Below are 24541 nucleotides of genomic sequence, written 5' to 3'. Positions count from 1 at the left end.
CAATGTTTGAGGGACAATGTGCTAGCGAGGTCCTTCCATCTGCCATCTCAGATGGAGATCCATGTGGCAGCAAAGATGCAAGGGTTATGGATGTGTTAGAAACCATGGAAGTGCCTGAGAATGGTCATGTAGGAATGAGGGCTTCTCCTCCCAAAAAGGTGGCAAGATCAACAGCCCAACTGAAGTGCATCTACAACAATGCACGCAGCATGGGCAACAAACAGGAGGAGCTGAAAGCCATTGTGCAGCAGGAAAACTATGACATAGTTGCCATCACAGAAACATGGTGGGATGACTCGCACAACTGGAATGCTGCAATGGATAGCTATAAACTCTTCAGAAGGGAGAGGCAAGGAAGGAGGCAATGGGATAGTCCTGTATGTTAGGGGGTGTTTTGATTGTCTAGAGCTTAATGATGGTGATGATAGGGTTGAGTGTTTATGGGTAAGAACCAGGGAGAAGGCCAGCAAGGCAGATAGGGTGGGAGTCTGTTATAGACCACTCAACCAGGATGAAGAGGCAGACGAAATATTCTATAAGCAGCTGGGAGAAGTCTCACAATCACTAGCCCTTGTTCTGATGGAGGACTTCAACTTACCAGATGCCTGCTGGAAATACAATACAGTGGAGAGGAAAGAGTCTAGGAGGCTCCTGGAGTGTGTGGAAGATAACTGCCTGACACAACTCGTGAGGGAGCCAACTAGGGAAGGTGACCCTCTGGATGTGTTGTTTGTGAACAGAGGACTTGTGGATGATGTGACGGTTGGAGGCCATCTTGGGCATAGTGATCACAAAATGGCAGAGTTTTCAGTTCTTGGAGAAGTAGGGAGAGTAGGGGTCAGCAGAACTGCTACCTTGGACTTTCGGGGGGCAGCCTTTGGCCTGTTTAGGAGACTGCTTGACAGAGTCCCTTGGGAGGTAGTCCTGAAGGGCAAAGGAGTCCAGGAATGCTAGACATTCTTCAAGAAGGAAATCTTAAAGGTGCAGGAGCAGACCATCCCACTTGTGCCGAAAGACAAGCCAGCAGGGAAGATGACCAGCCTGGCTGAACAGAGCGCTTTGGCTAGAAGTCAGGAAAAAAAGAATTTGTGACCTTTGGAAGAAGAGGCAAGCAATTCAGGAAGACTACGAGGATTTCGTAATATTATGCAGGGAGAAAATTAGAAGGGCCAAAGCCCAATGAGAACTTAATCTGGCTACTGCCATAAAAGACAATAAAAAATGTTTCTATACATACATTAGCAACAAAAGGATAGCTAAGGAGAATCTCCATCCTTTATTGGATGTGGGAGGAAACAGGGACAAAGGATGAGGAAAAGGCTGAGGTACTTAATGACTTCTTTACCTCAGTCTTTAATAGTCAGACCAGTTGTTCTCCAGGTACCCAGCCCCTTGAGCTGGAAGACAGGGACAGGGAGCAAATTGAAGCCCCCATAATCCAAGGGGAAATTGTTAGCAACCTGCTACAACACTTAGACACACACAAATTTATTTTTTTTTTATGCAAAAAATCCTTTTAGGTATCAGAAATAGTGTGACCAGCAGGACTAGGGAAGTGATCGTCCCGCTGCACTCGGCACTGGTGAGGCCGCACCTCGAATACTGGGTTCAGTTTTGGGCCCCTCACTGAGGTGCTGGAGCGTGTCCAAAGAAAGGCAACAAAGCTGGTGAAGGGTCTAGAGAACAAGTCTTATGAGGAGCAGCCGAGGGAGCTGGGGTTGTTTAGCCTGGAGGAAAGAAGGCTCAGGGGAGACATTATTGCTCTCTACACCTACCTGAAAGAAGGCTGCAGCGAGGTGGGGGTCAGTCTCTTCTCCCAAGTAACAAGTGATAGGACTAGAGGAAATGACCTCAAGTTGCACCAGGGGAGGTTTAGATTGGATACTAGGAAAAAGTTCTTCACCACAAGAGTTGTCAAGCACTGAAACAGGCTGCCCAGGGAAGTGGTTGAGTCCCCATCCCCAAAGGTATTTAAAAGTGTAGACGTGATGCGTAGGGACATGGTTTAGTGGTGGACTCAGCAGTGCTAGGTTAACAGTTGGACTCGATGATCTTAAAGGTCTTTTCCAACCTAAACAATTCTATGATTCTAACAGCTTCTCAGAGCGCATGCTTCACACAACAGCACTACAGTTCCACAATATATATGAAGTCAAAATACTTCAGATCAGTGATCAGATGCTGAAGGCCTGTGAGTTGCCAAAGATTTAGGGAATTTCATGTTTAGACATGATATCTCTTATAAGCCTGCTTTTGCTTAGTCTGTGAGCAAAGATGCCAAGTTAATTTCTAAGTTGTTTTTTATTTCAGTGTATTCCAACCATACAGGTAAAACACTACTTTTGCAGTGATGACATCCAATATTAATCTCTGCTATCTAACAAATATTTACTGAAATACACATTTGATTGGTATACTTTATCTGAATTTTAAAATCAAGATGCCAGGCTCCTCCTTTATTCTGGTCTCAACATCTGCAGTTCAGTGCTGTAAAAACTAAGGCATAAAGCCTCGTAACTCAGCTTTCTGAAATATATTTGCAGTATGCAGTTCAACCTGGCCACTCTTTTTGCACATCATAAGCATAACCAGTTCAGTAACATCCACTTCAAGAATTTCATTTCCCTCTGCTAGAACATTCTGCTAGTAAGAACAGCAGAAGAGGCTAAAGGTAAGATGTTCTAAATCATAATTCACATGGATGTGTAACAAAAAATTTTAATCCTAAACACTTCTAAATGACCTTAAGAGAAAAAAAAAAGCAATTCAGTAAGATGATATGAATGATCTATTACATAATGTATGGGAGAAGAACTGTTAGGTGAAACTGTAATAACAAGTGTTACCATTGTAAGTTAGTTTCTGGATGTTCAACCATGAAAAGGATTGATTATTATACAAAATGAAAATGCTTATTGTTCTCCTTTCTGTACTTACAGTATCATTTCTAATTCAGACAGCGAATTACAAGAATAGCCTTTCAACACCGAATGTGGGGAAGGTGAATGATCATTTGGCTAGATCTAAAATTCAGCAGTACTTTAGGACACTTCAAATATTTTTGTGGGTCCCTATTTCTCTGGAACCATCCCACAGCTTACTCATTTACTGTTTATCTTTTGCTTTTCTTGTGCCAAAGGTCTGCTCCGGCTTTGCAGCAGAATTTAGCTTTTCAATACTCATCTTCCCTAGATGAAGAATGTGTTTTCTGACATGCTGCTTAGAAAAGCATTAGAAATATTATTGTATTCTGCTTACGTGACAACCCTGAAGCAGTTAACTATAAATTATGCAAACAGGCAAACAGGCAACATTTACCTACAAAACTTACAAGGAAACATAACTATGAACAATCATAAACCTGTTTGTTGCTATCAACACAATAGCCTTTAAAAAGACATTTGTTTCTACTGGAATGGTTTTTGGATGAAAAAGGCCTGCTGGGTCACCTGGGTTATTCAAATACAATTGCTTGAAAATGATACAGTAAGGAATGATCCTGACCCAGCAACAGCACTTACCTGGTGATGGAACAATTGAGGTATCTTTAAAAAAAGTTCTAAATATATGCAATTTGCATCATTCAAATAACCTTTTTTTAAATATCAACATTGTCTTTAATGCCATCTTGCTTTTATGAGTGATGGTAATAGATTTATTCTCTGGAAAACTGGTATCCACAATGAAAATAGTATTTTCAATTACTTTTATTCCCAAGAAATAAATGGGCAAATACCTTTTCCAATCATATACACAGTTCAGTGACAATGAATTATGGTAGCAGTAGCTGGCTTTTTACCCTTTATGAACATTAAACTTTGGTAATATTCTAATAAAATTGCTTTTCTGTATTTTTTGTAACATGGTTTAATATGTAAACTACTAGTCTGTAACTTGATCACTAAATTGAAAAACCAACTAAACAACATCAAGGATTATTCTGCTTTTACCTTACCAATAGCTTTTAAAGTTTTAAATGAGAAAAACAGAGAAACATGGAGGCCTGCATTAAGAGAAGTAAAATGAAAAAAATTCTCATTTAGACATATAGAAATATATATCTTATGTACACATACCAAGTATCTACTTCTATATGTGCCTATTAAATGCCCAAGTTCACCTTTTGCTACTCATTTTTAAAGTTGCTTCACCGATCAGTTTTCATATTTCTTACTTTCACTTTGACTTCCATTTCTTCAAGCTCTTGAAGTAACTCTTCGTTTTCCAATAGAGATGAGCCTAAGTTTTGCTTGTGAAAATAATCTCTGATGTTTTTCTTGTACCACGATGTTACCTAAATAAAGAAAGAATCCAGTCAGTGACAAATTTGAGAAGCGATTGTCCATTTTTTAAAATATGTACAAGGCAGTTTCATCTACAAAAGAAGGTCTATTTTTCAATCCTTTTGTTTTTCATTCCTAATATTCATGCTTTTATTCAAACGTTTGCATTTATATTATTTAAATGTTAATAAATGCAGAAGGAAAGGATTATGGTCAAAACAAACATGGATTGGAATATATGTAACAAAATACACAAAAGTGAATTCATCAAGTATGACAAAATTGTAAACTAACACAGTAAAAGAAAAATCAAGTTATAGTCACATAGAGAATAAATGCATGTTTTATAACATGATAAATATATTGCACATTTTCGCTAGCATCACATTAACTTAAAAATATCCCTTTGCATACAGTAAAAGACTAGAAATCTGAGTACTTTTGCAAGGATAAAAAACAAAAAAAATAAAAGAAAAGAAAAGAAAAGAAAAAAAAGACTAAATGGGCCTTATGACCTAATAGAACCTCTCCATCCCTGGCTTGAAAAACCTAGTTAAGCTACTGAGATAATATTATGTGGAATAACCGTTAGTAGCTTAAAAAAAAAAAAATTATTGCATCTTCCCAGACTTACTTCAGCAAGTATACGCAGCAAACATATGCAGTATAAAAGTACATCTTCTAAACTGCACAGAATTACTTGCATTTATTTCTACTTGATTCACAATAGGTACCTCTCACTGTCTTTGTAAACAACACATGGCAAGAATTCCTGAGTGAACCTTTGCATTTTAAAGTAGTAGTCAGAATGAGTTATTAGTATCAAGGAAATTTCCTCCAATCTTTTCAGTCTGGAAAATCACCACTATACTTAAATCATATATGGCACACTAAGAATTACTTCATAGTCTAGGTACTACAGATTTCAATAGCACACTGCAGATTTTTTTTTTTTTTTTATCTGCTCATGTAGAAGCTATTTTTAATAAATTTAAACAATTCTGAAAATGAAAGAGCCTTTAAAGTGTGTTGAAAATATTTTCAGTTACAAATAAGAAATTGGGCACGTTATCTCAGGAGGTCAACAGAGCTAGGAAAGTAAACAAATTATTTTACTATTGAGTCTTCATTTCTTGAGCATATCCTCCAGATGTGTACTTACTGATTGAAATATTTTTCCTGGAAGCACATTTTCACAGAACATTTACTATGGGTCCACCAAAATACAAATGAGTGGAATGGACAATAAAAACTGTGCTAAAAGCAAAAGAAAAATTTCTCTGTAAATTAAGACTGTTCTCTGTATCGTGTATCTGTTTAGCAAAACAAACTAGTATTTCTGTAATGCTAGGCAAAGGAAAAAGTCATTCTTTAACCCTGTTATAGTAAAGTGTTCACCCCTTTACCACTTGGCAGTATTTCTTTCCATTGCAGGTGAGTTTAATCAGTTGGCTTCCACTACAGCTAATACTGCTGAGTGATTTCAGTTGTGCCAGCTTAGCTCTTAAGCAAGAGCTGGGAATATTTCACTGCTTTTTAAGAAAGAAACCCACAGAACCTTACTTTCAGTGATTTTGGTGGAGGGATGGGAAAGGAGAGAAGGTTAATACATCTGTTTAAAACAGACAGTGTTTTTTCTTGATTGGTTGAAGTCTAAAATCACTTCCGTTCTTCCAAAATTTGAGTTTATCATTCATTTACAATAATTATCTGCTCTGTTTGCGATGAATAATCCATATCAGAAATCAAAGGCTCTTCAACATTTTTCTCAGGTTGCTAAACTGCTCATTTTGCACTGATTATGGTCCAGGTGATTTCAATGCTTATATATAACCTTCCATTGCCTTCCTACATTTCCCACTGTCAATTCAGAAAGAGAAGCAAGGTTTTTCAACAAACAGCTGTTGGGGAAAAAACCTGAACCAACAGCATAGCTTAGCTTGTTGTGGTGGGTTGGCCTTGGCCAGCTGCCAGACACCCACCCAGCCACTCTCACTCCTCCTCCCTTACAGAACAGGGGAAGAAAATATAATGAAAAAGCTCCTGGGTTGAGATAAAGACAGGCAAATCACTTACCAGTTACCATCACCGGTGAAACAGACCCAACTGGGGGAAAATTAATTTATTGCCAATTATAGATTTGGTGAGAAACAAAGACAAAAACTAAATCACCTTCCTCCTATTCAGCCCTTTTCTTCAGGCTCAATTTCACTCTTTCATTCCCACTCCTCTACCTACCCCCTCTCACCGAGTGGCACAAGGGTATGGGGAATGGGGGGTTATGGTCAGTACATAAGTTTCTCTCTGTCGCTCCTTCCTCCTCATACTTTTCCCCGAGTCCAGCGTGGGTACTCCAGGGGTTGCAGTTCCTGTCAGGATACCCTGCTCCAGCATGGGCTCTCTATGGCCACAGTTCCTTCAGGGAATATCCAGCTGCTCCAGTGTGGACTCCTCCATGAGCTGCAGTGTAGATATCTGCTCCGACGCAGTCCTCTCCACAGGCTGCAGGGAAATGCCTGCTGTGGTGTGGTCTCTTCCAAAACTTCCATGGGCTGCAGGGAAATACCTGCTCCAGCACCTGGAGCACCTCCTCCCCCTTCTTCACTGACCTTGGTGTTCACAGCGTTGTTTCTCACTCTTTTTTCTTTCCCCTCACTCCTCACTATGTCTGTGCAGTGTTTTACCCTTTCTTAAATATGTTTTAACAGAGGTGCCACCAGCTTCACTGAGGGGCTCAGCTGTGCCCTATGGTGTGGCTGCTGTGGAGCCGGCTGGAAACGGCTGTGTCCATCAGGAGGTAGCCCCAGCCCCTCCGCACAGAGGCCACCCACCCCTGTGCCCCCCCGCTGCCAGACCTGGGCACTGCACCCAACACACCTGTGTAGTGGGGATATTTTCAGAAGGAGGGGAATTCTTGCACACACCAATTCAAAGCTCATACACACATACGTTGTCCCGGGCTGTACCAAACCTCTTGAACAATCTGACACTAATGTGAGACTATAGAGAGAAGGAGCAAATATAGCAGGGAACAGAAATTAAGAAGTAACACACTTTTCTTTCTAGAAATTATTCCCACTAGGAAAAACTTTGGTTTTTTCACTCCCTTTCTTTCTCTATGTATTAAAACACACATACTTACATGCCATAAATTAAATCTGACCTTACCTCAGGCAGTTCGAACTTGAGCAGCCTGCACTATGTATTTTGACATACCTACTCTGAACTGCAGGATGAGCTATTCTCAAATAATTTCTGCAGTGCATTCACAATAAGATGACTTTTGTTAAATACCAGACAGGTTTTTTTTCATCATAATCATCACTGTATTTGAGTGGCTGATGCTTTACTTACTATCTAAAATCTCAGATAATATTTTTATCATCAGTATGTGATGGCACCACCATGACAATACAGATCTGGCTTTGTTCATCTTGGGGACATTTCAGTCTCTTCATAACAATACTACCTAAGCCCTTCCCTAATCTTCAATGCATTTATCTTCACAATATTGCTAGTGAAGCATCCTCGTCTAATTTCATAAATAACGAGTTAGTGCAAAATGGGACCCCAGATGCATTTTTAAAGAAAAATGCAGCACTTCAGTTTAAAGTCTGGGCTTTAGTGATTTTTCTATGATCAAGTACAGCCTTATAAAGAAGAGGAATAAAATAATCTTTTATGGGAAAAGAACTAAGTATCAGTATTGCATTGTCCCAGAGTAGCTACTAGTGGCTTGTTATACCATGTTTGTGAAGGACTGTAAAAGACCCTGGAAATAAAAAAAACAAACACCACTAAATGTGATGTATATGAGTCAACAAAAGCATTTCAAGTTCCAATATAGCGGAACAGTCCTTTTCATTTGTGATGTTTCTTGCCTATATAGACAAAAGCATTGTATGCTTTTTTTTTGCCTCTTTTTTTTTTTTTTTCTCCCCTTTTTTTAAGAAAGAACTTTATTTACATGATGTTCCCAAATACAGAAGTTATTTAGAATATTAGCTAATAAAAGTAATCATTTCAATGTTGAAGGGAACATTTGCAGTTGTGAAATATTAAAACCAAGTAACCCACATAGGTACATGCATAGTTTAACACGAATACATATACTCTCAGGAAAGATTATGACTGACCAACGATGGAGTGAGTTTGACAGGATGTCAGAAACTCATTTGGTTTCAGGATGTGGGGCTTTTTTTCATAGGATCAAAGTCTGGGAATCCTATGCAGTTGGCTCACATATGCAAGAGTAGTAAGAGGAACAAAGTTACCACTGTCAGGAGAAACAGGACAGGAAATCAGACATTTGGAAATACGCAAGAGAGGAAGCATTGGCCATAATTAAGACAATGGCAAAATCACTGCTAAGTTCACTGGCACCATGATTTCACCAGAAGTGGCTAGAAGCGAAGTAATCTTAAAAGAAACATGTTACATGTTACAGTCATGACCATCAGATCATCACATTCCAATTAGAGATCAAAGGAAGGTGCTGCATTTTTAGTTCTTCAGAACCAGGTAATAAGTAGTGACCTTTACAGCTACTTGGCTTTTCTTTTAAAAAAGCAACCCACAGATTATGCAGCCTTCTGCATTACATAATTATGCCTAGCAAAACAGAAGCAATACAAAGAGCAAAAATCCACTCTTAGATCTTACACAGCAGAGCTCATCTCCAGTACTCTGCTTTCTCCATATCCCCTGAACTCCCATTAATGTCAGTAGGAGTTCAATATGCTGTTCTTGCATATGTAGCACCATTAGACATCAAGAGGAGTTCAGTCCATCTACAGAGATTGGAATATTCATTTTCAGATGTGCTGAGAGACTCTGAGATTCTAATTTCTGTCATCACTCAGAAATATATACATAATGTCATAAAGGCCAGACAGAGAAATTTTACATAAAGTCTCTAAAAGTTAATTTTCCAGTGTTTGTATTTACATGTGAATATATTATTTGTCCATGATACATGCAAATTAATTGTCCATAAATGTACCAATCATACATTATACCAGGTTTGACTCTAATGCAGATACCAGACAAATATATTCTGGTAAGTATGATATTAAAAACTATTTGAATTTGTCCCTCCATGTGTACACCAGCCTCAAGCTGGACGCAAGTATGAGCTCACAGGTAGTTAAATACTGGCCACTCTCTTCAGATGATCAGGAAACTTGCCAGTAGAAACCAGTTTCTATACATACTCTTTGTGATGTGAGCACATACCTGCGAAGAAATGGAAACATACACACAAAAAATTCACTGCACAGTATTTTCAATCCCACCTAAGTTAGGGTGAATTCTAGATGGTTACTCCCAAATATTTATCCCTGATATGTAATGAGGACAAGTAGAACACCCTGGTAAATTTTATGAAGTTGTGATATTTAACATCTCAGGCAATGTGGTGGGTTTTTTGTGGTTTGGTTTTTTTTTTTTTTTTTTTTTTTTTGTGTGTGTGTGTGTGTTCTGTTTTGGTTTTTTGTTTTGTTTGTTTCGTTTTTTTGTTGTTTTTTTTTTTTTTTTTAAAAGAAGTGTGCTTGGCTCCAAAAAACACCCCACATATTTATCCCTTACTCTTTAACAGCAAGCTGTTTCTGAAATGTTTCCATTTTGAATGTTCCTTCATGTTTGTATACTATGGAATAGCACTGGCATGATAAGGTAATTGCAGTAACATCTAATACTTTTGCATGTAGAGAAAGGATAATTTTTCTAGATGAACTAGGACATATTTCCAATATAGCGAGTTAGACTGATACTGAAAGTTCAGTTGTAGCTGTTGTAAATTTATTAAAATACATTATTTTGAAGCAATATTTCTTTTTGAGGGTCTTTCTTTTATGGTATAGCTATGTGGTGATACTGAAAAAAATATCAAAAACAGTAACAGCAGCAATAATACGTATCTCTAAGCAAGCACTAGATGGTTTCTAATGATTTGCACAGAAATAGATACAGCCTCCTATACTGCAGTTCTTGTTTTTCAGTATTTTTGTCAGCTGTTATTTTATAACTACATACTGACATTATGACACTTGCATAAGACCATACTAATTTTATCTGGTTGTTTTTGTTTTGGTTTCTTCTTTTTTTTTTTTTCCCTATCTAATCATTAAATAAGAAATTCTTGCTCTGTTTCTGGCAGCTACTGATATTGACTGCTCCAGAAATAAGGCTGTCAGCTTGCTTGCATACCTCAACAATTTTGTTGTCTGTATGCAAAATTACAAAGAGTAGTGCTTGTTGAATAAGGTGCTTCTCATCTTTAACAACCTCACAGGCAAAGTTAGTTCCTGCAGACTAGACTACTGCTAACAGTTTCTAACATTTTCCTGATACAGTGGGAAACTTTATTTTTGAGGCAAAGAAGGAAACTTACAGAAGTATCACAATTGGGACTGTACTGTCAGAAGTCCATACAAAATTTTAGCCTATTTACAAAACACTGAAAATAACTCAGCTTTAGTCTTGTTAGACTTTGGCAGTTAAATTTGCATAGGTTCCACCTTCTCAGCATACTTAATATCCAAAGAGGCGGAGCAGGACTCTCCCCGTATCTTTTTTCTGACAAGTTGGTGAAGTTATGTGGTGTTTCTCAAGGAAAATCAGAGGAGAGAATCTTACATTGCAGAAGTTTTTCTGATAATGCAAAGCACAAAGAGAGAAAAGCTACTGATCTGAATGCTGGGAGATGAGAAATGAAAAGGAAAAAGAGTGGTAGGACTGGCAAGAGGAAGAGAAAGAGTAAGACTTAAATGTACCTAAGCTCTGAAAGCAAGGTACAAAACCAAGTTGTATTTGAGAAATTCAGTAAGAGACGGGAGCTAAGCTGGGAGAAAGAAGGAGAGAGAAAAACAGATTGCAGGTGTGGAAAACCTGCAATCACTATAGTACCCTAAAGAATTTTTACGTGACTCCAAGAACAAAATACTCCTCTGCCTTCAGACACACCAACTGGCTAGCTATGCTATATCTTCTCTTTAACTGACTAGCTCAGAAACAGCCTGCTGCAGTTGTAATTGCTATTACCAGTTACTGTTATCACTCATGTGGCTAGAGGTTTGTTTGTGCTGGGAATTCAATTTGAAGGGAATCTAGTTTGGTTTGAAGCACCACATTTGATAACTTACAGGAGGGACCCACATAATGGAAATAGTGCTTTTGAAGACATTAAAGTCATATTGAAATAAATTGTGAGGATGTTATAGTTACAAAGTCAAATATTCAAAAGTTAGGATCTCATCAAACAGAAGTGACCCAGGGATACTGGCCTAATAAATATATAAATATATATTATATTATTATATATATAATATTATATTATATGTATATTATATATTATATATTATATATTTTTATATATATATATATAAAGTCTCTACTGTAAAACAAACAGTTGCTAGATTTTTTTTATTGTGGCTTCCCTTAATATTATATGTCTTACCTGGTTCTCTTGTTGGTGCCACAAACAAATTTGCAGAACCTGCTCCAGTCCTTGGCGCTGATGTTTAAGAAATCTGTCCAGTTGCCGTCTCCTGTCTTGGAGCATTTCAAGGAGACTATCAATTTTCAAGCAGCTGCTGTGGGCTCCCTGAATCAGCTCTGGATTTGCATTTGGCCCCTCGCATTTGAATTCTTCTATGAATTCAGTTAGCTCTTGGCTTTTGTTTAAAAGTGCAAGCGACTTTTCCAAAAGCTCTGTAAGAATAGAATTTCATAGGAAAAAAAAAAAATGTGATTTGTAATTCTAGCAGCATATTTCAAGTATTACTCAAGTATTTTTAAAACTACCTATCTATTTGCATACATGAGTGTAATGTATTTTCATGCGTTGCATGAACAGGTTATAAATACTTACTTTACAAGGTATATATGCTAAGATATTTCAGTTTGGACAGCTGTTATATAAACCTACAAAGGCATAACAGTGTATACACATATATATATATGTACCTATAAAGGTACATATAATATAATACATATACACAGATAATGGTGTATTGAAAGCTATTGAGACAAAACCCAGAAGTGATATTGTTTTCTGAAACTGAGTTCTTTTTGATTGTTTCCCAATCCTCAGGTAAGCTGAAGTGGAATTTCCTACACTGCTTTCTGTGTGGGTCTGTAGCCTCTGTAGTTTTTCATTAGTGATGCAAGCAAAGTTTAGGTCTTTATGTCCCTCACAGCAGTTGAAAGAAAAAGTTCTCCTGTTTGGGGGCTGTTACAACCTTATGACTAAATAAGTCATGAATATCAGGAACTCTTACCTTCTTTCCATAACCTCTACCTAGATACACTCAGGGTTAAAATTCAGTGGACTAGTACACTTTAATGACCTACTAGTCCTGTGTCTGTCTGTTCCATCTCCTTGAAGCCACATAGTACAAAATCTATTGAACAGACAACGATCAGTATTTATAGGTCTTTCAAATGAAAAGGGAAAATTTTTATGTACAGAATGAGGAAGAAGGGGAGCCAAGCCAGAATAAGAGGCAAGGTAGGCATGAAGAAAAGTGTAAGAAAGGAATGTTGGCAAGGAGCTGCTAGTGAAGCAACCAACAATGGGCAGCAAACAGCTGAAACATTCATCTTCCCAGCTGAGTACATGTACTGGTAACTTAAAGCAAACCACCCTAAATCTCCACTTTTCACATGGAGCACCTAGCAAAGATGCAGAAGTGGAATGCCTCCACTTCTCCAGCCACCAAGGGCTAACAAGAATTTAGTTTCCATGAGTTCACTGCAACAAGCCTGTACATTTTACTTCTTGCCTTCCAGAAAGGTGGAAATCAGAAATGTTCCATTTCAGTCCATCCAAAATGGAATACATATAAAAATGGATAAATGAGGATAATTCATATATTTTCACCTTTTTTATTCTGAGTTGAAATGCGTTTGTTTCAAAATTTTTTTCTTTTGGTGACAAACGTTTGTGATAAACTACTCATCACATACTGGTAGAGCAAATACTTTTTAAAGGCCGTATTTTGAACCATCTTACTTTGGAGTGGACAGATGGTATCCTTCTTGCAGAAAGCAATACAAACACTCTTTTTTAATCAAATAGCTCAATATCAGTTTTCCAAATTTGATGTGGTTAGATTAAGAAGTCAATCAATTGCAACCACTTTCCTCCGTCTGAGGAAAGGCTTATCCCCATCAAAGCAGTCTTTCTGTGGCAACTCATTTCATCTGATTCTTACAGTTATAGACCTTCTTTTCAGCAATAAATTACTGCCAGACACTTCAGGTTAAAATTGCTGTACAGTGAGCACTTTGCTCCCATGAAGATTGAATTGGAAGCCCCAGAACCCATATTAGAGTTACCCGAGTTCAATTCTCTATTCAGTCTCCTGAGAAGAATACCTGGCATTCAAGGCAGCTAAAAATATTTAAGCTGGTACTCCACTAGTGAATAATAAAGTATAATTGATATTCTGCCAGTTATTAGTAATAGCAAAATTGGTTAAAATTACAAAGATAAGATAAAAAATACAGAACGATATGGAATTGCAAACGTGTCTGAAGTAGCCACACAATGAGATTGGTTTTGAGAAAATTATTTTTACCCTTTTTGAATTAAGATTACCACAACATGGTAGAAGATGCTTCACATGAAAATTTGAATGAACAAAAAAAAGTTACATGGAATAATTTTTCTAGGAAGACATATGTGCAGGAAAGTTGTGGTGGAAGGGGAGAAAGCACCTTTTTTCCAAGAGTGTTCAGTTCTAGCTGCAGAACCTTGGAACAGATCGGGCAACTCAATGAGGAAGTGAAACACAGCCCCACCCGTCAAAGGCAGAAGCAAAATGCAAGGAACCACTGTAGGCAAATAGATTCTGAATCTGGCTAGTTGCCACCTCTGTCTCAGCTCCCACGCTTACTTTACCACTTCTGTTTCAAATCCCATCCCTAGGCAAAGGAAAGCAGAGGGTAGACTTCTCCCTTGACCATTCTCAAGAAACTGTAGGACTTTGCAGGGGATTGTTACTAGAGCTGATTGGAAATTTTCTAATGGAAACTTTTCCATAGGAAAATGCTAACTCATTGATAGCTATGATAACTTCGATGAATTTTCCCATGGAACAGAAGGATTGTTTTAGAACTTGCTTGTCAATCACCCTAAAAGTCAGCTTGGTTTCTTAGCAGCTCGCCTGACCTGGACTGCCTTGAAATCAGAATAGAGGCATACCGCTAGTTGCTCTGCAGCAACAAAGATGGAACCATGAGAGAGCTAGCTCAAAACCAGGAGTTTCATATCTTTCAGAAGGCCTGATAAAGAGTTATTTCACCATTATATTTTTCCAAATAGAACATTTTCATATTTGTTCTAAGATATTTTTTTTTTTAAATACCCACAGGAAGAGTAAAATCATCCTTCAAGGAGTCAGCGCACAATCACACACCATCAGGAGTGGCATACTGTTTGTACCTTTTGTATGATGCTCTTGTTGCAGAAGGAGTTCTCTCAAAGAGTCAATATTGTCAAACTCTTGGGCATTTTTCAGAAAATCTTCAACTTGGTCAATTTTAACAGCAAACTGCATTAAGAAAACAAAGGGTGAGAAGCAGCACGGTATAATTTTCTTTTACAGAACTCCATCATACTCTCTGTATTATAGGTAAAATTCATGAGAATTTGTAAATTCTTGGAAAAACATATTTTTAGTGACTGCTAGATACAGATGCTTTGTGGCCTCTACGCACCTTCTGTTTTTTTGAGGTTCTCATTGATTGAGGGAACCCAAATTTCAGTTGACATACTCTGTAATTACAGTTTGTCACTTTATGAATCATCTTTCCTACGTAGCCTTCAGACCCACTGAAAATACATTCTTATAGAAGAATCTGTTAATTTCAAAGCCTTCAGTAAAATCATTTAACACAAATGAAGCCTTTAACTTAGGTTTCCTTTCCAGAACTTCTTTCTAATGTTAAAGTATTGAGGGGAAAAAAAACATTTAAGGGCAACGTCAGACAGAGATACAATCTTCAAAGCAATCTTTTGAAGGCAGAAATGAGTAGGAAATTTAAGCTAATGAATATTATGGTAAACACAGTAATTAATTATAGTGGGGAAACAGCATCTCTGTAACGAAGACTGAAGTTCGGTTACTCCTTTACAGCTCATTTTTCCATGGGTTCCATATTTTAAATATTCTGTGTTTCAGGGAGATCTGGAGCAGATTTGGTAATCTGCTGAGACTGTTAAAACTAAGATTGGAATTCTTTATTTGGCTTCCACCTTTGCAGGTGCAATTCCAAGTATGAGTAGCTCAGAGAGAACTGAGACACATATTCTGCATCTTAGCCAATCTTTATCAATTCTACTGCTTCATTTCAAGAATGAAGAAAAGAGTAGAGTTCAAACCTGTGTTTGAAAAGCAAAGATGTTGAATACTATGGTGAAATTAAGGAAGATGAAAAGTAAGCACTCTGCTTTTTCTGTCTTTTGTACTGTTCCACATTTTTCTCCCTCTCAATCTGCATGCTATAAAAGAAATCCATTAGGTACAACATTTGAGATTTGAGTTCTGATTTTCACTAAAGACTATTCTTGAGACATGTTTTGTGTTTTATCACCATAAAACAAAGATTTCCATAATCACAGGCTGTCATTTAAAGAAAAGCCTTTCCATAAGAAGTTTCGGCAACTCCTATTTAAATTGATATTGCATTCCTTCTTCCCTTCTATATATAATGGGTGTGATCTGTGCTGTGCTCCAGCTGCTGCATTTTGTTTTAATGATATAAGCCTGTTGCAGGGGCAATTCAGCTAGCCCCTTAAGGATTTAGTCTGCACTAGGCCGACTTTTGGTAGTATAGAATTTATCATAGTGATACTGATGCCAACTCTGTACTAATTTCTTTGTATAATACACATCGCCAGGACAAAATAATTAGTAGATCGTTGATCTTCGAGTTCTTAGGACAGTTAGCAGTAAAATGGTTGCTTCTGTAATTTATAGGTGGCACTGGGCTACTGTAGAAACAAAATTATCAGGGAGAATTATTAAACTCTTCAAAGCTCCACAAATGCAGGTAGAATTGAATGTGAGGCTACACAGAGTGAGCATGGAATCCCTCTCTGCTTTAGCGACTGGTGTATCAGTGAATTAGGATAAGAGATACAGAGAAATGGGTAAATGGGGTAAGCCAACGCTCTGAAATCTGTCTCCGGGCTCACACAACTGTCCTTTTGTGCACATCTGCACATGGAAGTCTCAGGTAAAGGACTGGCAAGTTAGACTAATGTTTAGTTTGCATAATTACAATAGCCGTATGGATATTTCAGCGTAAAACCTTCAGTGGCCAATCTTCAGTAAGCATTAGCAAAAGCATCTGAGAATTTAGTTCTTTCAACGCCAAATCATTTCAATCATAAGGAATGAAAGATATTCTGCAGAATGTCCATAGCCACTGAATTACATATTTTAGGTTTTGGTCCAGTTCCATTTTTCATTGTCATTTTTCTGTCAAGTACAAATTTTGGAGACATCATGATAAGATATTTCTTAAAGTCTACATGGTTTTTTGTTCAGTTTCATCCTGAATTATCCAGAAGGTGGAAAAGGAAGGATGCATCTAGAGATTTTTATTTTCTTAATTGCTTCAACGTTTAGGAATGCAATGAACATATATAATAGAACAAAATTACAGTGGACAGAGTACCTGTAAGATGTGGGAGGTTTCAAATTAAGAGTCATTTAATTTAAATACAAACCTCCAGAGCATTTTCAAAGAACACTGAAGTAAGTTCCAGAAGTGCCTGTCGCTTCTCTAACATAATGATGAGGGCATCCCATGCATCCCCAAGGGTCTCCGCCATGGCATCATAAACCTGACTCTTTTCTTTGTTCTCCTCTGCAGCCTTGTCTGCTTCATGCAGCAGGTCCCATACCTGGTCTTCCAAAGCCTGAGAAGAAAAATATGAAGAAATCTGTAAACAGAATCCAAAACACTGTGCTGATACTGATGTCAGGATACTTTTTCAGTGGGTCTTATAAACTACCCACAAGTCTCCTACTCCTGCTTTATTTCCAGTTCCTAGTGATAGGTGTGTAGCTGTTCCTGCATGTTTCATAGCAAGCTTCTGAATTTCATGTACACTTAAGAGGGAATATTTTATGAAATTTCATTTAAAAACAAGTGTTAAGAGAATTTATCATTCTATTTCTAATATTTAGATTCAAATAAGTTTACATCTCCTTAAACACAGATCTCGCTGGAAGTGGTAGCAATGCAGATATTTTGGATCTTCTTTCATATGCCATCATATTACATTACCTGACATTACAAGCTTTAAGAGTTTGTAAAGTAACTTATAAGTCTCTGATGACTTCAACACAATCCAGACAAGAGTAGCTTGAACATATGCACGTATTCTCCAGAAAAACACCAAATTTATGCAATGTTTCAAGTTCAGCTCACTGCATTGCTCAAGCTGGCCACCAAATAAGACTCTATTGTCAAGAAAATCATTCTACTGTGTTTCATTCCCTTTACTAATCTCACTATGAGAAAGATAACTGCTGGGCCATTTCCAGCTTATATTTAAAATCTTTAGTGTGTCAGAAAAATTTATTAGCATTTGTTCTACCTTTTTTTTCCCCCCCATCTCAGGTTTTATTATGATCATGAATTAATAAAGTGCCAATTTCTCCTGTTATTGCAGGTGCTATCACATGAATGTGTAATGGGAAAAGAAATCTGTGATAACTCATTCTCATGACACAAACTCTAATAAAGGTTAAAGAATTGGAAAACTTGAAATCCTCCTGACAGATCCAACTGAAAAGAGGAAATTGCAGAAAACTTTATTGTTCTAAACATAGAACCATAACCTCCAGTCCTCCCTAGACCTTTTATACTATGCAAAGATGTCAGCTTGAACTGAAGAGGCTCATCAGTTCTAAAAGCAGTACTGTGAGAACAGTATAATAAACTATGGAACTTTTATTCTTCCTTTGAAATTATTTTAACTTAACTTTACAGCCAGCCGACTATGAAAACAAACAGTGGTAAAAATAACAGGCATAAGAGCAGTTCCAATAAACCCATCTTTTTCTACAGTATATAGAAAAGTAATTATCATCAGCATGAATGCATGTTTTTTGTTTGGTGACAAACCCATCAAAAAGAGCATCTGATCAAAAGCCAGTGTTCTAGAGAACAATACACACTCCATTTTGTTTTCTGAATACCAGGAATGGGAACTGCTGCTTTCTAATCCTTCTGTAAAACCAGTTCTTTTTGTTCTGTTGAATCCCCCTCCTGATTGCCTCATAATATGAGAAGAAAAGCTCAAATCACCCAAATGCTACCTATTCTGTATTGAAGTAGAAATCTAATTAATATTTATTTAAAACAATGCTTTGACTTTAAATGAGGTCATTTGCATGGAGTAGATACTGTCACTCTGATGTAACTATTGATAGCAACTGGTTTATATCTCTGTTATACCACAATGAGACAAGAATCGGACCAGGAAAAACAGTTGGCCTTGGGAATCTAATTCAAAGTACTCCAGTCAACTTTTATTCAAGAATATTTATCTAGCTGACAAGGTAACTAAGGGTTGCTGCAGGTGTTTTGCTAGTCTTACATGCAGCACTCAGAATCCTTATTACTGGAAATTAAAAAAAAAAAAAGCAGTACTGACTCATGATAATTTTTAAACCACAGAGATTATATGCTTGTACAATTAATAAAATTTAAAATCCAGCTTCACCAAAACAATGATAATGGTAAGTTAATGAACCGAGCTTGTGAAAATTTTAGATGACAATCCATCTTTCACTGCAATCTTTAGCACAGTTCTTTCAACTCGGTTTTTCTTTTATTGGTTTGCATCATTATTTCTCAATTATTTTTATACTGTCAAAGCTATAAAATTATGTTATCCATGTAATACTGGATTTTCCTAAATATATGTACAATCTCTTCAGAGCCAACAAAGCCTTGGTTCTTTGTTCAACCTCAAAAAAAGGCTAAACTCCAAGTACTAACTGCCAAGCACTACCTGTGTTGGATGAATCCTGGCTAACAGCTCTAAAAGAAGTTTGTTTTGTTTCATAGTACCTAGAAGAAACGATTTTGTGAAAGTCGTGGAAGCTTTAAGACCAAAGTGTAGAATAAAAGAAACATCATGACAGAAGATGGATGAATGAAAGACACAAGGATGTGACTTCATCGCCCTGTGATGGCAGGGTAGGATGAAGTTAATGTAGACATACTTCAGAGTGCTTACTAGATATAGCTGAAAATGCTTTACCAATATTTTTGATGCAAGATGATTTTCAAAGTTCTTTATGCCAAGCATTTGTTTTTAGCAGGTAAGTTTGACTTCATTTGAAAAAGTGAATGCCATAAGCTAAAAAATAAAACCATGGAAAGTTTGTCATGGCTCCATTCATTATGTCCACTTTCCTTTATTTGTTGGGTTTCCTAATCATGACATTTCTTTCAGACATCACAGCAGTTCAGCAAAAGGACACTATGTCTTATTAATGGAGAAAAAAATCCTGTAAGGAATATTGGCTTTATTGGAGAATGAAATTATGAGACACCTGAAATAGATATTCTGTAAAATGACATCAGAATTCTAAGTGTTCAGTCAAAATCATTCTGCTGAAAATAAAAAGCTCACTTTAAGACTAAGTGACAGCTAGAAAACAAATCTGGAAATTTAATATGCTAGCATTCATTGTTTTCAGTTTAAAATGACAAAAAGTCAGGGATTATTTTCCCTGATATTTATCAAGGAACTGGTAAATTAGCAGAATGGTAGCGTATAGTATTCCTATCTCTCTTAGGAAACAGATTACAGTTTACTGAAAATAATGAAGATTTGGTTTGGTTTGGGTTTTTTTCCCACTGGTAGTTACCTTCAGAAGTAACCTACAGGCATGATGGCTGCATAATCAGGCACATCTTTGTCTACATTGTTCACTTGTTTGAGAACACTGCATTTTAGGTAAGGTCTTGAAATCTTCAATGGCCAATACAATACTAACAGGAAGAAGGAAGTTACTTCATCTGGAAGGCCACTTTATCCATCTTTTCAGGCCCCATCCTCTGTTTTCCGCTTTTCCCTTATTGGTTAACTTCAGACACACAGGATTTTCACAATAAAAACAGATCAAGCACATTAAAGGCAAACCTGCATTAATAATGCAGTCACATTTCTATTGCGGTATATAGCGCTAGTAAAATTGGTAGTTAGACTCATGTGCTGTTTCGTTCTCATCTTACTAATTATGCCACTAAATTTATTTCTAAGCTTTTGCACAAGGAATGCTAATGAACAATTTCTTTAATTGAAGCCATTTGCCAATAGGTAAATGAGCACACATAACTATAATATGCTGCTCTTCAAATAGTCTATACATTCAATAAATATATTTTAGTCTTCCGATTTATTTCTAATGCCAACTGTTCCTGTTATCATTCATTATATTTCACAGACAACATAAAGGCAGGATATGACATTTACATTCCTTCAAAACAGACCTAGATACTGATTCTCAAAATCTGTTCTGAAAACACAGCCAGACTACTTGCAATATGATTTTAAAAGGCTACCCCAATAAAAGCACAATATAAAACATTGGGTTTGTTACCATGAAGACACAGTCAAGGATAATTTGGCTAGCTTTTCAGACACATAAGAGGGGAATTTATCACTGATTTTCCATGTCACACTGCTTTGTTCTCTGTCCAACTTCATCAAAACAATCAATATTTTCTAACCACATATGATAACATAACATGAATGCCTAGAGCTCTGCTTGTCTACAGGACACAGAAAAATGTTTCACTCTTTCCTAACAGCTCAGCTTACTCAGAGCGATAGCGCTCAAGACCCAAATTCAACACTAGCACTATTTTACATTTAGAAAAAGAATATTCTAGAAGAATCATGAATCAGGAAATAAGATATGAATTTTTAAAAAGCTATAAAAATGGAAAATAAATAAGGTTTATGGATTTCATTCATTTTTCCAATAGCTTAACTACTGATAAATGAAGGCATATGAAGAGAGCATGAAAGGGAAAACAAAATAACAAAGGTTTCATGTACAGACTGAGTCATTCTCCATTCTTGTCATTTAACACCCAACACTAGGAAATAGCTGTTATGTCTTAAAGTTTGTTTTAAAATAGACCTAAAATTTAGGACTATGTCCTACAACAAATTGTAGGCTTTTTGATTCTTTGATTTTGATTCACTTGTACGCTCTTTTAGCAGGAAGTGCATGTTCATGTCAGAGTTCAAGTACTAAATATCAACTCCCTTTTATGCTGCATTTAAATTTTCATCATTTGGATTGTTCTAAAGTTTGGTGAGAATACTGGAAACTGGTGAGGTTACTTGTTTCTCTGGGCAGCTACCTACCCTCAACAGGCAAGGGATAAACCAAACCCACAGTTTTAACAATTGATACCATGGGTGAGATTCTCTTCCCCTCACTTTCTAGCCACTTCAAGAGACTTGCAGAGACCTGGAGTCCCTGAAAGCCCCCAATTTATTTCCAGCCTGCAAAGTGTGGCTCTAGTGAAGAGGGGAACCATGAGATTGTTTCTTGAAGCAGTCATTTGCCAGGGGAGGACAGAAATAAAGCAGTGTGGAACATACAGACCACTCGGCCTCAGAGATAATTATTACTGAAAAAGCCATTTGTCCTCTGTTTCTTTGCCCTGCAAATGCCTCTGCATTTTCTTCAAGGTCAGTTTAGCAGATGTTCCAGCCTAGGGTTGAGATAACCCAAAGACAGCTTATTACTTCCCAAACGACTTCCTTCTTTGCTATGAGTGCTGTGCTTCATCACAGACTCTTACCCCTGAAGGTTCTAAAGAGCGTGAAAGGTCATGGATTTTTTTTTTTTTAAGCTACTAAGTTAAAATTATTTCATGTTATAACACATGGTTTACCCTCTTATTTATAGGTAGGCATTTTTAGTTGTAGTCTGTAGTCTACAAAGTTGCTTTCAAACATGCTATTTGAATATCTCTGCTGCTACAGAATTATCTCATTTCAACAACATTATCTGTAAAACGTCATATAGCTAAAATTGGCTTTAGGGAGAAAAAGAGACTTTCTACTGCAAGGAGCATACCAAGGCATGAACTATTCACAATATTTCTAAATCTTGGTAAATCTTACGTACAGCTGCAAAAAGTTGCACTGAAGTATGTGCATCAGATCTTCACATTTCATTTCAGTGTAATCTTCAACCTGAAAGCTACTGAATTTATGGATTTTAAACTCCTCAAGCCAGTTTATGTAACAATAAAAAAAAAAAAATTAAAAAAAAAAAAAAAGACAAAACCCCAAAATATCTTGTAGACTGATCAAGCCTGAAAAGTCAAGTCAAACTTGCTCCATAGTCAAATATTCTGGAACTGCTTAGAGTACAGGAAAATCTTGTCAGGGGTACATAGAAAATGGCATTTATCTGTGCATTGTAAACATCTGTTCACTTTTACCCCTGGCTGTACATAATCCCAGCGGAGAAAAGGAAAGAAGAAACAGGAGACAGACAGGAGAACCTGGGTCAGAAGAAGAAATGCATTTCTGAGACAACACCAGCTGAAGCAGGTGCAAGAGCTTCCCCTCCAATTACCTCACTACAAAATTGGATCAAAGTGATGAGTTAACAATATGTTGAATATCACTGCTCATGAAGATCTACTGCTGATTGTCTTTAAAGTTTTTTTTCTTTTAAAAGTCAATATAGATCACCAAGATCTCATTGTATTGTATTAAAATGGAAATTAACACCTCTCTTCACTTGGAAAGCTTACTCCCAAAGAATCATTTATAAAAAAAATTACCAGTTGGAAGAGCTGTGAGACATTTGACAAAACTGTACCACTGTTTGAAACTCATGTCACTGTGCAAGAATTATACTTTTATACAAGAGTATATATTGCAAGAAGTGTATTTACTGCAACAATAACCCTAACACTAAATTTACTGTAACTGTAGCCATCTCTAGTTTAATCAAGCCCTCTTCTGTTTCTTAATCTTGTCTCCTGTCCTTGCCAATTTGAGCATGCTTATCCATGGTGCTGCCAGTTTGCAACAGTATTGTTTCAGAGAAAACAGTGCAGCAATGGTAAGTCTGGTGCAGCTGGTGAAGACATGCCTAAGGTAAAATTTAAGTCACTCATTCCGTGCAGTGTCAACACCTAGAACTCAGTGCTAGTGCAGTATTTACTTTTTAGGTCGGTTTTACTGCTTTCACTGAGGTTGTATCTTCACTAAGAGATGGGGCCAAGCATTTCTGCCATCTGCACTGCAAGTCCTTTAGTGCAGTGCAGCTCAAAAAAGATCTGAGAACAATCCTATTGCACCTTACCACTTCTTGCCAGAGGATGCTTGGAACTTAACTAAGCATTATAGGGCTTTGAGCACAAGAAACGCACCAGCTGCAAATGAATAAACTCTGTTCTTGATGGACATAGAATGATTCCTAGAAAGGTTTCTAAAAGTATACAAGTAAAGTTAGGCAGACTATTTTAGTGGAAGCAGTGAGTAATTGTGGTTCATACTACTGCTGATATACTGCTAGCTATATCTGAGCTAGTTGATTTAAAGTTAGTTCACAGGTGTCTACACAAGGTGTAAGCATAAAATAGACCTGCTATAGGAACTCAGAATATAACACTCAAAACAGAAACAACATAGGTTTCTAATAACCCAACTGCTACATTACCCATATGCAGCAAAGTATCCCGAAGTTCTTCATTACCATACATAATACTGTAACTTCTTCAGACACCTGTCAGTTGTTCCCTTATCATTTCTGGTTGAATAGTTTCATGGTCCCACCTTCACTTTTATACAGAAGAAATCTTTAAGTACTGAATCCAATTAGAGTTTTGGCATTGTCTTGAGCTTGCAAAACTGTTCATTGCTCACAATCACTTACATGCAAACATACAAGAATATCTAAATTTAGAGCATAGTTAAAGAAGTATAATTATAGCATATACAGCTAGAATTATTAATATACTTATTTGATCTAATCTGCTCTATTTAAGCATAATTGGATTTTCTTATTTATGCTTTCAGTGCAATTTGAATTTTAATTCATAAACTTTAATTTCTAAAATTCAATTTAGCTAAAAAAACAAAAACAAAACCAAAAAAAAACCCCACAAAATATAGTGCAGGAGATAGAGTTATACTGCATTTCTTCCCAAATCCATGCTCATTCCACAGCTGATGAGATGTT

At 36.9% G+C, this 24541-nt stretch overlaps 1 protein-coding gene across 1 annotated transcript in view; it reads right to left on the bottom strand.

Annotated features, from left to right (window-relative positions):
• Positions 1 to 24541, bottom strand: part of CCDC141 (coiled-coil domain containing 141) — a gene marked incomplete at its 5' end in the record, with an annotated part of 102122 nt that overhangs the window by 62736 nt on the left and 14845 nt on the right. The window contains 4 exons of the mRNA XM_082312438.1: positions 4175 to 4294; positions 11740 to 11993; positions 14731 to 14839; positions 17023 to 17214. Of these exons, the coding sequence (XP_082168564.1) occupies positions 4175 to 4294; positions 11740 to 11993; positions 14731 to 14839; positions 17023 to 17214 (675 nt within the window). The remainder of the gene's footprint in view (positions 1 to 4174; positions 4295 to 11739; positions 11994 to 14730; positions 14840 to 17022; positions 17215 to 24541) is intronic.

This window comes from Platalea leucorodia (assembly GCF_965183815.1).
Source record: "Platalea leucorodia genome assembly, chromosome: 5".
Taxonomy (NCBI): Eukaryota; Metazoa; Chordata; class Aves; order Pelecaniformes; family Threskiornithidae; genus Platalea; species Platalea leucorodia.
Note: the sequence above shows the minus strand (reverse complement) of the source record. Positions and strands in the feature narration are given on the sequence as shown.